General features: G+C 43.7%; 6 protein-coding genes across 6 annotated transcripts; 3 read left to right on the forward strand and 3 right to left on the reverse strand.

Annotated features, from left to right (window-relative positions):
* Positions 1 to 16: 16 nt before the first annotated feature.
* FA14DRAFT_160842 (putative RPS6B-40s ribosomal protein S6) lies at positions 17 to 1,469 on the reverse strand. The gene is made up of 2 exons (XM_025498857.1): positions 1,261 to 1,469; positions 17 to 982 (listed from the first exon to the last, which is right to left on the reverse strand). Coding segments are annotated over exons 1-2 (756 nt in total). The 5' UTR covers positions 1,263 to 1,469; the 3' UTR covers positions 17 to 228.
* Positions 1,470 to 1,729: 260 nt separating this feature from the next.
* Positions 1,730 to 2,906, forward strand: FA14DRAFT_160843 (putative 40s ribosomal protein S13.e). Its single transcript, XM_025498858.1, has 2 exons — positions 1,730 to 1,844; positions 2,102 to 2,906. Exon 2 carries the CDS (start codon positions 2,107 to 2,109, stop codon positions 2,560 to 2,562), a length of 456 nt encoding a protein of 151 aa, XP_025356161.1. The 5' UTR covers positions 1,730 to 1,844; positions 2,102 to 2,106; the 3' UTR covers positions 2,563 to 2,906.
* A 908-nt stretch (positions 2,907 to 3,814) lies between these two features.
* On the forward strand, positions 3,815 to 4,774 carry FA14DRAFT_179227 (RNA-binding domain-containing protein; the record flags this gene model as incomplete). The annotated part of the gene is made up of 2 exons (XM_025500908.1): positions 3,815 to 4,096; positions 4,175 to 4,774. The coding sequence occupies 2 exons, from the start codon at positions 3,815 to 3,817 to the stop codon at positions 4,772 to 4,774; spliced, it is 882 nt and encodes a 293-aa protein (XP_025356162.1).
* Positions 4,775 to 5,903: 1,129 nt separating this feature from the next.
* Positions 5,904 to 6,642, reverse strand: FA14DRAFT_179228 (uncharacterized protein; the record flags this gene model as incomplete). Its single annotated transcript, XM_025500909.1, has 2 exons — positions 5,904 to 6,359; positions 6,430 to 6,642. 2 exons carry the CDS (start codon positions 6,640 to 6,642, stop codon positions 5,904 to 5,906), a joined length of 669 nt encoding a protein of 222 aa, XP_025356163.1.
* An 872-nt stretch (positions 6,643 to 7,514) lies between these two features.
* Positions 7,515 to 8,627, reverse strand: FA14DRAFT_172461 (uncharacterized protein). Its single transcript, XM_025500402.1, has 2 exons — positions 8,140 to 8,627; positions 7,515 to 8,065 (listed from the first exon to the last, which is right to left on the reverse strand). Exons 1-2 carry the CDS (start codon positions 8,410 to 8,412, stop codon positions 7,610 to 7,612), a joined length of 729 nt encoding a protein of 242 aa, XP_025356164.1. The 5' UTR covers positions 8,413 to 8,627; the 3' UTR covers positions 7,515 to 7,609.
* Positions 8,628 to 12,187: 3,560 nt separating this feature from the next.
* On the forward strand, positions 12,188 to 12,496 carry FA14DRAFT_122681 (uncharacterized protein; the record flags this gene model as incomplete). The annotated part of the gene is made up of 1 exon (XM_025496528.1): positions 12,188 to 12,496. A coding segment is annotated over one exon (309 nt), but the record flags the coding sequence as incomplete, so codon positions are not given.
* Positions 12,497 to 14,430: the final 1,934 nt, after the last annotated feature.

Genomic DNA, 14,430 nt, shown 5'->3' on the forward strand with positions numbered 1-14,430 from the left:
TTCACTCTGTAGGATACGGTCAATTTTTATGCATTTCAGCATAGAATGTATGAAGTCATGGTACATGAGCTAACGTGTGCGTATCCACAAACGGTACCCGATTGCAGGAACGCAAACGATATGATGGTCATCGAAGCAGTGAAGCCTGATGTAAAGTATTTTTTAAACATGATGAATAGATGCGTGCATATGTTATACGTAAACGAATGATCGAGGGAAGGAAACTGTTTAAGCTTGAGCCTTGGCACCAATGCTTCCAGCCTTGTCCTTGCGAGCAACACGTTCTGCTTTGCGGGCTGCACGTTCGGCCTTGAATTCTCCTTGACGTTTGGCCAACAATACGGCGTACTCTTCCTTTTGTGCTTTTTGTTGTTCGGATTTGCGAACCTTGAGGGAGCGCAAATGACGCTTGCGTTGCAAACGAGAAGCGGTGATCAAACGTTGGACCTTTGGTGCCTTGGTGTATGGCTTAGCACCTTCCTTCTTTCCGGTAACTTCACGACGAACGACGAATTGACGGACATCATCTTTCTTGGTCAAGTTGAAGAATTTGCGGATGTGGTTGGCACGCTTGGGACCCAAACGTTTTGGTACAACACTGTCGGCATCGGTCAAACCTGGGATATCTTGTTCACCTTGCTTGACGATGATCAAGTGAAGAGCTTGCATGTCGGGGCCAACAATGCAACCACGAACGGACTTACGGCGACGTTCACCGGTACGGCGTTGACGGTAGCATGAAGAGTTTTCACCCAACAAAAGACGAACACGGTTTGGGACCAAAACACCATTCTTCATTGGGAAACCTTGTTTGTCGTTACCGCCTCCGATACGGACGACGTAACCTTTGAATTCATCACCCAAAGCGTCGACCTCTACTTCTTGGGCCATTCTCTTATCCCAAAAGATACGTGTACGGCGGTCATCGTCGATTTCGAATGACTTTTGCGCTCCCGTAGCCGGGTTGGCGAAGTTGAGCTTCCTGTATAATTGAAAGAAGATGGAATAATTGTCAGTGACTGTAAGATAAGCGGCAATATGATGATATCCATCTCATGTGTCGGTACGCTGCAACGGGTTCCTCATCATGCTTCTTCTCCTTCTTCGAGATTGTCTAGCATATTTCCCACCAAGTCGAAAATCTCTCTACCCCTCCCTTTAGTGGTCCTCTCTTCTCGTATCTCCAACACCCATCATCCTCTCTATCATTTCGTCGTATCCGTCATGGCGCTTCCCTTTCAATCTGTATAGGATACTTACATCTTGCTGAATATATGGACGAGGTGGTCAAGAAAGGATTGATGAAGCTTCCAAAAAGACATTCAAATGATCTTGAATTTGTGCCTTGGCTGCTGCGCTTTCTCGCGTGCGTGCGTATGCCCTTTTGGCCTTGTTAAGTGCGGTAAGTGCAGCCCTTTCCGCCTTATTGGAGAACTTCTCAACAAGCTGCTGCTTTAAATGTTCACCTGCCTGCACTCACGCACGCTTACAATTGCAATCATTCAAGCAAGCACTTTAACAGTGAATAAATCTTCCCTTTGACAGGAAACTTGCTAGGCTGCGGCGCTCACGTTACAGTTGCACTGGTCTTTCGCGCATTTGGACACTGTCAGCACGAAAAAATATTCATCGCGCCGCAAGCTTGACACGAACACGTGATGTCTTCATTGCACACTTTATTGAAGCACCTTATGCGCGCTGCTTGATTGCCTTGAAGCGCAGGCTGCGAATCAGTTCTGGCTATTGACTGAGTTGTAAGATTCTCAAAATTGCCAGACACCATCCTACGAATTCACCTTCTTCTCTTCAGCCACGCTCCCTCGACACATAAACTCAAGAATAAGGTAGGTATCGACTATTGCGACTTTACATGCGATGGAGATGAACGGATGAGATGAGCGAGGTTTGAGGAAAAGGAATGTCAGAAGAAGAAGTGAAGGGTGGTATTTGGGATTGTGAGAGGGAAGACGAGAGGATTATCGAAGGAGATTCTGTCGATACTTTTCTTGGAGCAAATGCTGTCATCACGTTCATCTCTATCCAACTTCAGCAATTTCGACATACAGTCACTAACCTAAAACTTTTATCTTTACCATTCCAGCCAATATGGGTCGTATGCACTCCAAGGGAAAAGGTATTGCCTCATCGGCTTTGCCATACCGCCGTACACCACCTTCATGGCTCAAGACAACGCCTGAAGATGTCTGCAAAGAAATCATCAAACTTGCACGTAAGGGTATGACCCCTTCCCAAATTGGTGTTCAATTGCGTGATAGCCAAGGTGTTGCTCAAGTTCGTTTCGTTACCGGTAACAAGGTTTTGCGTATCCTCAAATCCGAAGGTTTGGCCCCTCAAATCCCTGAAGATTTGTACCACTTGATCAAGAAGGCCGTCTCTATGCGTAAGCACTTGGAACGTAACCGCAAGGACATGTCATCCAAATACAACTTGGTCTTGATCGAAAGTCGTATCCACCGTTTGGCACGTTACTACCGCACAAAGGGTGCTTTGCCCGCTACATGGAAATACGAAAGCTCGACAGCCAGCACTTTGGTCGCCTAAGTCGGTCGTTTCGTTTTCTCATTATTCCATGTCGTATACACTTTCACCGCGTTTTGGGTACAACTCTGGCGCAACCATTCACCACCATGTCCTTTTCGAGATTCAGTCATGCTAGGCTTTGGCATCACGTTTAGGACACAATTGTATGATTGATAACATTTACACAACTACATCAAAATGGCATTTTATTGCAGCAGATATCATGAACGGTTTTGCTATGTGTGCGAATTTCTGTGGATTTGAGTGAAGTTGAGAGGGGAGGGATCTTTGAAGAGAAGAGTGTGGTTTGCATTGCTGAGACTGCGATTTGTGTGATGCCAAGAAGGGATGCACCTGATTTTTACCTGCACATATATATTTGAGGGCGAGGAAGAATAGAATATCATGGTCTCTTCTTTTAAGAGGCTCTTCGTTGATGAGGTGAACCTCTTTTGCGCTTCGATAATCGTAAGCTGTAGAGCTCACAATCTAGGAATGTGAGAAAGAAAAAGGATGAAGAGAAAAGATGAACAGCACTTGTTGATGGTAGAAAGGAGAATGAAGAGAAAAGATGAACAGCATTTGTTGATAGTGGAAGGGAGAGAGACGAACAAGTCACAAAGATCTTCTGTATTGCGAGCTGCCGTATCGATATCAATCATTCCATAAACAGTATTGAGCATCATTTTCGAATCCAGATCAAAGTACAATTATTTTCAAAAAGTCTGCCATTTTTATGATCCTCGTCTGTCGGCCTAAGAGGATCAAGACGAACATTCTTGGTTGACAAGAACCTGGAGTGAGTGAGAGTAGGTGATCTTCATTTAGAGAGTGGGAAAAGAGAGAAGGCTTCTGTCTTGCTCTACTCAGTCACAGATTTTTACAATACTAGAGATATGTTGGCTGAGAAGAATCATTATGAAGAGGAGACGTCATATGATTGATTGTTAGCTATGAAATTGTCTCGATTGTTGAAGACATAGAACCTTTACTAGTGTGCGCTTGGCATATACTACATTATTAATTTCTACTATTTATTTGGTGGCGTCAAGAGGCGTTTTGTGCCTTGCAATATTGGACAAAGCTGTCAAAGAGGCAGTGTAGTGTTGCGCCGCGCCCGCAGCTTTAACGCCCTTTAATGCAAATTGTTTAGAATTTGTATGAATGCATTCTAGTGCGTGCAGATTGTCCAATCCTTTGTTCCCATCCACCATCCGATAAAAACTGTTCGTCAGTCAAAGAAGACCATCCTTGTCATCTCTTTGTCGTCATCATGTCTCAATCACCCGAACCAAGAGAAGAACGTGAGAGGGATGAGTATATGCGCTCTCGTTCACCTGAACCAAACAGAGAACGTTCAGAAAGCAATACTCCCCTCGATAGCAAGCAACGAAGACGATCACCCCCTCGCCCTTCACATGCTCCGGCCAATCCTGAACCTACCACTATGGTAGGTGTTTTCGGTCTCTCAGTTCGCACAAATGAACGTGATTTGGAAGACGAATTCAGCCGTGTTGCTCCGATCGATAAAGTTACCATTGTCTACGATGCAAGAGTAAGTACCAATCATCAGAATATCGTTCAATGCAAGAGAACTAACACCCGATCTTCTTTCCCTTTCATACAATTACAGTCCCAACGATCTCGTGGTTTCGGCTTCGTAACCATGGCAGATTTGGAAGGTGCTAAAGCTGCAATCGCACAATTAAACGGTCTTGAGTTGCATGGTCGCCGCATTCGTGTGGATTACTCGGTCACACACAAACCACATGAGCCTACTCCTGGAGAATATCGTGGTGAGCCCAACCGTCAAGATCATCGTGGTCCACCTGGACGTGGTGGTCCAGGCGGATTCCGTGGCCCGCCACCAGGATGGGGTCCCCCACCACCATGGGCAGATCCACGTGGTCCTCCTCCAGGATACGGTTATGGACCACCACCAAGAGGTGGATATTATCCTCCTCCACCTATGGCTGGTGGTTGGGGTCGTGGACCACCAGGAGGAGGTGGCTGGGGTGGCAGAGGAGGAGATCGTGGTGGAGACCGCGGTGGAGATCGTGACCGTCGTCGCGGTGGTGGTGGTAGAGGAGGTCCAGACGTTGATGATAACTGGCGTCGCAGAGAACGCTCCCGCAGCCCTGTTCGTCGCCGTGATCGTAATGACAGCCGCAGTCCTCCACCTCGCAGCCGACGTGATGATGATGAACCGTCCTCCCGCCGTCGTGATGATTAAATCATGTAACAACGTGTTGATTTACGGCAACCACAAAAAAGATATTTCTGTATTCCAAAAAAGAAAGAAAGATGCTATCCTTTTGCAAGTACAAGCATGATATCAAGTCATGAACAAGAGGTTACCTGTATATTTGATGGTGACCTATGCAAGATCTGTTCCATTCCTATTTTCACTCAACATTATTTATTTTTGATTATTTTTCCTCAACACTTTTTTTGATCGATCTGAATGCAAGATCTACTCTATTATGTGCTATGCTTCAATGGCTATCAAATGCGATCAAGCTGTTTTAAAAATACAAGACGATTAACATTTTCCCAAAAAAAGAAAAGAAGAGAGAGAAGATAAAAGGTCAATTGAACCCTGCCCTTGAAGATCAATGATGAACGAGTATGATACTTTCTGTCGTGAAGAATTGAGAAGAACATTTTGCAAGACTTTGTCTATGAACCAGTTTGGACCTCTTTGAATGGCAATTTGTATGGCCAAAATCTCTTTGAGGCATTGGAATGCCATCGGAAAGCGCCTCGAATGAAGCACGGCAAGAGTATGAATCACATGCCAAAAGAAGTAACAAAACTTACATTAATACAGGTGAGTTTGCAATGGTTGCTTTGTGCTAACAACATTTCCTTCTTCTTTACAGCACAAAGGTGAGTATGAACCTTTATGCCGCTTGAGGGAGGAGCGACATTTTGTTTCTCTTGAGAAAAGATGATCTGCTCTGACCCGCGGCATATGGACAATAAATGTATCGTATCCTACCTTTAAAAGATGAACAATGGAATCAATGTTAAACAAATAGTCCTTCGGTCTGAAAAGTATAAAATTAAGTGGCACTATAACGAACAGAATAGCTGGTTGTGCGAGCGTCTTCGAAGCCCAATCTCACGGTGAAAGAAAAGAAATAATCATTCACGATACTAGCAAGTGATGGTAATGACAATATCAACTCTCTTCAAAGGTCATCACACTCAAGTATTGCACAAAGAACATTTGAAATCGCTCACACATCTTTTGTTAGAATCAATCATTAGGTAGGTAGCCAGAGCTTCAAGTACATGGTGTGGAGGAAGACAGAGAAGCTTGTTTGCAATGTCCTTCATGAAAAGTCTTCTTTCACCTTTCAGTCGCTCGAGGTAGGTAAGAGTTGCAATTGATAAGCTTGGTCACCGGGAGGTGCTGAATTGGTGAAGAATTGTAATTCAGCATGAGGAGTGTTTGAAATGACCAAAGTTGTTTGTTGATCATCAAAGAAGAGGTTACTGGCATCATCGCTATCGCCGTAGAGAAATTCAACGTACATGAAAGTACGGTAAGGAGAAGGAACTTGAGTACAGTAAGAATCCAAGATACTGTTTCGTGCGCCTGTTGTTGAATCATCAAAGCTCTCCAATGCAAGACAATGTTGAGTTGCACCTTGTGGACGCAAGATACCGAAATAATTGTTTGTAGGTCCTGATGATGGTGCTGTATAGCCAGGAGGAGGGTTGTTACCATCTTCATCAGTGCAACGAAGGAATTCCCACACTTGAGGTTGAAGAGGGCTTCCGTCATCATTTTTGGTTACAATGATGGAATCCTAGATGAAAAGAGCAAGTCAATTCAGTATAAGTTAACCGACAATCAGTTGTTCAGAACAAGATACTCACATTCGAACCGTCAATTCCGGTAATTTTGACGTTTGGTACAGTACCAGCATATGTGATTGGTCCTGAAGAGGTATCGTCTTGAGGACGAACGATCAAATTACCAGTAGCGTAAGTGTAACATGAGTTAGGAGTTTGTCTCTTTGCTGCAGGGATGGCAGAGGCGGATGCCATTAAGGCGTACGTGGCGGCCACAAAGACTGTAGGGAAGATCATATTGAGAGAAAGAAATGGAGTTTTGAATGAGAAGGAAGGTTTGTGAGTGAAAAGAAGGGGTCTTGTATGAAGAGAAGAGGATGAACAACAAAAATTCACCTCTATTTATAAGATAGAAAGATCCGTTATGGCTCAAATATGTTACAATTAGCATCCAATGTTCCTCGTGACCCTTCAAACGCAATCTCTTCAGCCTTGTCGTCTCTTCTCCGTAAGAAAGTTCTGGCCACGTTTGTGAAACACTTTGCAGTCGAGGTATGCTAAAGGATGGTATTGTGGGAGGCCCGTACCTCGTGGTCAATGATTGAAGGTCAATTACATAACCGTCGGTACAGAAGGAAGCCTACGGTAAAAGTTAGCGCGAGCGGAGACAGTCGTCAGCTTTATGCCGATATCCCTGGATCAGAATGTTGGAAGTCCGAAGTAAGACGCACTAGCATGGTCAAGTAAAGGTGACTAAAAAGATCATGCGGATAGCTTATTGACACATGTCACGCAAGACAGTATCAGCATCAATTCAGGAACATCGGAGAGAAAGTTTAATTCCTTCGACACTGCTGTAATGTAGAAGTCGGTTAAATCTTCCCCACACTTCAAATGCCGGAGTGATAATTAAGCTTTTGCGACAAGGTACGGGCTACGAGAGGGAGAATTTTGACTGCTTCTTGTTGAGCTCCTTACAGCTTGAGGGAAGAGCAAGGAACCGGTCATAAAGGTCTAAAAAGCATAGTCTAGAGTAGTACGGTGATGAATAGAACAGTGGCTTATTCAAGCGTTTCTCAAGCTCGAATTCACGGTTAAAAAAGTTCATTCATGGTATGAACAGATCAAAGCCTCTCATACGCGGATCTTGTACTCAAAATGGCTCAAAAAGCTCGCACACAAGACTTTCATTAAAATGATACAATAATTTCGTAGCTAAGAGACACAGCAAGAGGGGCTTGTCTGCAATGTCCTTTATAAGAAATCAGGGAGTAGTGTTTGGCAAAAGTTGTAATTGATATGTTCTTTGTCCGGCAGGAGCACCATCGGTGAAGAATTGAAGTTCAGCATGAGGTGTGTTTGAAATGACCAAAGTAGTATTTTGATCTGCAAAGTAAAGATCAACGGCATCATTACTACCTCCGTAAATCTCATCGACAAACATGAATGTACGGTATTGAGCCGGAACTTGAGTACAATAAGAGTCCAAGATACTGTTTCGTGCGCCTGATGTTGCATCATTTTCGCTTTCTAATGCAAGACAATGTTGTGTTGCATTTTGAGGACGTAAGATACCGAAATAATTGGCTGTAGGTCCTCCTGGTTGTGGTGAATAGCCAGGAGGTGGACTTTGACCGTTTTGATCGGTGCATTGAAGGAAGTCCCACACTTGAGGTTGAAGAGCGCCTCCATCATCGTTCTTTGTGACAATGATAGAGTCCTGAATAAGTCGTGAATAAAGATAAGGAAGATTTAGTCACAAGAATCATCTAGCATTCAAAACGAAACACTCACACTTGTACCGTCAATTCCGGTATGCTTGACATTTGGCACAATTCCAGCATAAGTGATTGGTCCTGAATGGGTGGTACTGTCATCTGTAGGACGAACGATCAAATAACCGGTGGCATGAGTGCTACATGTGGCAGGAGTTTGTCTCTTTTCTGCCGGGATAGCAGAACCGGATGCCATTAAGGCGTATGTGGCGGCAACGAAGATTGAAGGGAAGAACATGTTAAAAGTAAGATTGGATTCTTGAATGAAGAGATAGAATTGAATCATCAACATTCACCTCTCTATTTATAGGCGTTGTAACAATGTGCAACATGATACCTCAGATGACTTCAAAGAAACACCGCCATGCCTCCGTGCTCTTGCGTCGTCTCACTTCCGTAGATCCGAAGAGAGACTTGACGAGTATAGCTTGCAGTAGAATTAAGCTAATGTTTGTATTGCCACAAGCCCGTACCTTGTTTAGAGTGTTTCGACGTCATAAAAAAAAGGTACAACAAGCAATCAACAAGCCGTCGAACTATATTAGCGCGAAACGAGATCACTCACTCTTGGCTTCATGCCGAAAACACCAAATAAAACGTTGGAAGTCCGAAACAGGAGACGCTAGCTAGCATGGCTAGGGCCCGTACGGCGACTTTTGAAGGATGATATAGATAGATTTGTTAGCACAGATTCCCGCAATAAAGTTCGGACCTCTCCATTCAGGAACCTCGGAAAGGCTTTTTTCAATGACACAAAAGGTTATGTGACAAAGTATTGGCTAGGGTGTATTTTGAATGCCGTTATTGTATGAATGCCGTTGTTATGTGAATGCCGATATTGTGTGAATGCCGATATTGTGTGAATGCCAGTCAAGTACCTGCATATATCGGCTCATCATATGGTTTTCAACCATGATAATCCGGCTCAGTGACAGATAGTTCCTCTGCAACAAACATGATCAATCGAATGCATATATTCTAATACGCCGTGCTCGATCAGCGATTGCATCCCTTGCTAGACTGCCAAGAGACCTGCGAATCCTGGTGAATTGACGATGAATGCGATACAATTGAGACAGCTTTATGGATTGGCAACACATAGCTTGCTGGAGAATATTTTCGGTAGGCAAGAAGTGAAAAGTCTAGACGAAAGCATCTTGGGTGGGTGAATGCTACGAATTCTCACGTCATAGTCTATCCAAATCGTAAATGGTAAGTGAAGCAAATGAGAAAGGCGACCAAATCAAGTCTTGTCTCTGAGAAAAAGCTGGTGCATGAGCTGCACAGAATCTTGCTGTAGTGGCAGATTTGGAAGAGAAGAGCAGACTTAAAGATTTTTAAAAGCAATCAAGAACGCCATCCTGATTCAATCTTCAGACGGCACTGTTGTACCTATGAATGTCTTTGTCTATTCCCCGCACCTCTCTACTCGGCCGGGGCATGCACACAAGATCTTTAGAACAGCTAGCCTCTATTGTATGCATGCGCGTTTATTGTTCATTGTTTAAACTTGATCAAATTAGAGTAAGAAGAAGTTCGGGAGCGAATGAAATGCTTTAAAGCAACCCGATCAATTTATCCGGGGCTCAAGCAACTATCGATTTATACGCGTTTTGTGTGTGTATGCCTGCACGGATTAGCTTCAGATAGAAGAAGCAAGTGAGGGTAATTTTCCTCACAATGTGCTAACAGTGTAGTTGTAGAGGCAGCAAAGGTTGAATGCAGGCAGGTATAATGCAGTAGCATGCCTTTTGATTGTTTTCTCGATCTGCGTTCCACTTTTGACTTCTTCACAAGCCTAGAGCCGGAAATCAGAAAAAATGAACGCGTTCAAGGCATTTCATCAGTGAATAGTTTAAAACTCCACAACAACCAATCTACAAGCAGAGAAAATATTCGATCTCTACGCCGATCGTAGAAAGATACGCCACGACTTTGAATACACTGATTGAATGGCATTATACCCCTTACCTGGCGTACCTTTCTGTAGAAAACAAACAACTTCCTTGTGCTTTTCTTTTTTTTCTCGGAGCTATTATACAAGCGATACATTAAACCAGGGTCGATGGACATACGCATCGAACGGAGCGGTGAACACAGTTGGACTGTGTGATGACAGCATTAACCGTGTACCTGTTTTTGAATTGGATTAAAATTCCGCCGTTTAAATGAACTTACAGATCGAATGATGAAAAAGAGTGCTTTCATGCCTTTCAGGGTGTCTTTGTTTATACTTTAATCATTAAAGAATGCCTAACAACAAAAGATGTCCCTGTCAAGATACTGTTATATTACAACTCCGATGGGGTTTAGTGCAGCAAAAACGAAGATCACCCTTTTTTGAAGTAATGATGTCGTAGTGCTTTCATTTTGCAAAAATATTTAATCAATCCCTTTAAAAAGTCCCTGAAGGGGTGCAACATTTCATTCATACGTCAATTGTGCCTTTCTTTAGTGAAACACTCTCAATTTGCCCGTCTTGTTTCTTTTTCCACCACCGATTAAATGGGATCAAATATTCGATGGTGATGTCCATCTTTTCTGTAAAACAATTAATTGCCCGTTGGTCTGTCAACCCTAAGCTAAATGATGGAAAAGGGTGTTGTGCGTTTTTAATTTATTTTTCTAGGGTTCAAGATATATACACACACACACACAGAGTGGAGATAAATTGAGAGATTACACTGTAACGCATACGTTCAATCGATCTAGGAGGAAAATACTTCTATTCCTCCTTTAGCGTTAAAATTCCTGTCTTACATTAAAGAGTAAAAATACTGAAATTGTCCCCTCTTTTTCGCCTCCGCTTAATATTTGCATATTTGCAGGTCACAACAATTTGACTCCTTCCTTCTGCTGCCACCCTGACTGTTTGAATGAATGAATAAGAAGAATTGCCTCCACTGTATTCATATTTGACGTTACTCCTCTCTCACCAATTCATTCTTTTGATGGTACTCTATGTTTGTAGAGCAAGTTGTTGTTCACATCCTGCTATGATTGTCACCACCATCAATCATCGATCAAACTTATGAAAATCTGAACATACAAATTAACCCGATCGACTCTATTGCAATCTTGTACAGGATCTTCTCTCACGGCCACTCTATTGAAACAGAAAGGGCATATATCCGACTCAATACCGCGAATGATCTTGACATCTGTTTCTTCTCAACAACAAGAAACTTGTTATCTTCAAGGATAACAATAGGATTCGCTCTTAAAATCCGTACATGAATACAATGACACAAAACGATACTTCACCCGCAACTTCATTCTCATTGCCTTCGGCTGGTGGTGTTGTGAGTTTGTTGAATGATTCAAAGGCAACATCAAATGGTCCATCAAAGGGTAATTCGTCAGGAAAGACTCATGCAAAGTCAATAAATAGAAAGCATGTCATGTCCGCTTCTTCTCCGGCACAAAGTTTGATTATTCCGCCTTTGACTTCTCATCGTTCACAGAGTACTTCATCCGACAGTTCAGTACCACGTTCACCTTTCAGCAGCGCTCATCCTAGTGGAGGTGAAAGTTATGGATCTTCATCTTTTACCTCAGTTGTTCCCTCCACCGAATCTTCACGAGATGATGGCTTGGAATCTGGAAAAGTATCCAGAGCATCAGAAGAAAGCGAAACCGCCGCCGACGATCAACTGAAACAAACTCAACCCAGAACGCAAAGGACTGATACCGGCTTTTCTTCTTCACCTTCAGAAGATGAAGAAAGAGGTGAACATACAATCACTGCGAACGAAAATACAGCAGCAGGCACCAAAAGAAGACGTGATTCAAACTCAAAAGCAGATGAAGCCGTTCAAGCACGAAAGGCGCCCATGAGTAGAGTGCTGAGTTCTTCTCGATTCGCTAAATCTCCACCGCCAATTCGAAAGAACAATTCCACTTACCGTGAAGACAATACGAGCATGACAAGCGGCAGAGAACAAGACGAGATGGATGAAAGAAATGAGGCCCGCTCGCATACATTCAACAAAGCAAACGAAGGTGAAGTGCCGATGAATATGCACAGAGCAACTGCAGTTACACAAGGAGGCTATGGCGGAAAGAATATGTTGGATGGCAATGAGTCAAACAAGACGGACTCTTTCCATCGTAGACGTGCCAGTAATGCTGAATCAACGTCATCAAAATTAGGCACTCAAGTTGGCCGTAAGGGTAGCAGCAACTCTCAGATAATTGGCGGAAAGAAACGTTATCCTTGCTCGTACCCTGGATGTGATAAGACCTTTTCAACCAGTGGACATGCAGCCAGACACAATCGTATTCACACCGGCTCCAAACCATATCGATGCACATTTCCCGGATGCAATGCGAGCTTCTCCAGGCAAGATAATTCTCTGCAACATTACCGAACCCACGTCTTGCATCCAAAGAGTCGAAACGGAGGCACTGTGAACTTGGACTCCAGTCAAGTGGACGCCGTTGCACTGGAAAGCGAATTGTCAAATCTGGACCCTGAAACTGTTGCCACTGTTCAAATGGGCAGGAAAGCATTGGAAGAAGGAACTGCAATTGCTGTCGTACAGGAATTTATCGATCCAACTGGAAGACGAGCTGAAGCCGTTCAAAGGATGGTTGGTCAACCAAAGACAGGCAGACGCGGCTCTACAACCACGCAAGGTTCCGTGTCACATCAATGGGATGGCGATAAAGGTCATGGCTTTAGCGATGATGGATATTCTCATCAAAGAAGATCGTCTTTTGATGCATATGATGCAGCACCATATAATCGTGACAGGCAAGGTCAACCGGGTGCTTATCGACCTGCTGCAATGTATCCAAACGGTCATTGGTCCGAGCAGCATTCCATGCACCACCCTGCTCCGTATCCTCACCGAGAAGGCCCATATGCGATGTCTCAGCCTCCACCACAATCTGATGGCGGTTATCCGATCCATCCTCATGCTTATCCTTCACATAGCGCAATGTCGTCGCATTCCATGCCCATGCCTGAGCATTATCACGGTCATGGATATGGACCGTATCAAGGCCATCCAAGCGGACATCCAGGATATCGAAGTGGGTATGAATCATCTCCGATGCAAGAGCGAGGACCGGTTCCTCATCCTGGTGATGCAAGATATTACCAACATCACGAAAGCGTTGGGTTTGGAGATCGAGTTCGCAGAGGAAGTGAGAATGCGAGCATGCATCAAGGACAATACCATCATCCCTCTTATGTTGGGCCAAGACATATTCATGAACCATTATATTCGCCTCCCTCGCGTGATCGTCGATACAGCGAACACAGCAATGCCGAAGCGATGCATAATAGTCATCGAAGATCTGTTTCTAGTGCAAGTGGTATGCAATCATATCATACGCCAAATGGATATGATCGACCGCCTAGCCGAGCATACGAAGCACCATCTCCATCACTCTCTACGCATTCTTTCCGAAGTGAAGGGCCATATCGTTCCAAGCAAGCAAAAGATGGCAGTGCAAGCAATGCTCTTTCGCTCCTTTCCAACGCAGCTGCGCCTCTTCCACCTGTCAGAACGGACAAAGCTACTCTTCCATCACCAAATATGGTAAGGGGACCTACAACCTCGCCTGGTGGATCGCTAATCCGAAAGTCGATGATGAACGATATGCATTTGCCACTTCCAAAAGCCTTGAGCCAAGTTCCTTGCTCGTCCGATCGTAGTACCAATGGACTCACACCAACACCTCTGATCAATGGTGACAATACGTCAATGCCTAACAACAAAGGTATTACGGCCGCACCTTCTGAAACCGCACCAAAGTATGGATCACAAGTAATTTGAGCCAAGATTTTTCTTCTTTACAATTTTTTTGATACCCGCTTCCTATTTTCGTTTTGTACAATTCAAGGCTTCTTTCTCTATTCTTGGGATCGTTGACATCATTCCGACTTTGGATGCGACCGTTTTTCTTCTTATTTCTGTCTCCTCAATTCTCATCTTCACTCTTTTGCCTGTAAATTTTAAAGTCTACACCTTTCTTTGTGCTACTTTTAAATACTTTTTATTGTACCAGTATAATCCAAGTAGAACCCTGCCATCAGCTTCGTTTTCGAATGTTTTGCCACACACATTGTGTCCGATCATGTACCCAACCATCAAAAAGAAGAATTAATGGAGAGAATTATTGGAATATTCGCTCAATGTTTGATTGATGAATAGGAGGAGGTATGATGATGGTAATCAGTGAAATTCATGATGCTCATGCAGGATGCACTACAAGTATGCATTCAGGCTTGGATTAATACACACAGTTGGTGTGCCCATTCACACGCTCCAAGCTCAAGATACTGTAATTGTGCCTGTTA

The sequence above is a fragment of the Meira miltonrushii genome (genome assembly GCF_003144205.1).
Source record: "Meira miltonrushii strain MCA 3882 unplaced genomic scaffold FA14scaffold_2, whole genome shotgun sequence".
Classification (NCBI taxonomy): Eukaryota; Fungi; Basidiomycota; class Exobasidiomycetes; order Exobasidiales; family Brachybasidiaceae; genus Meira; species Meira miltonrushii.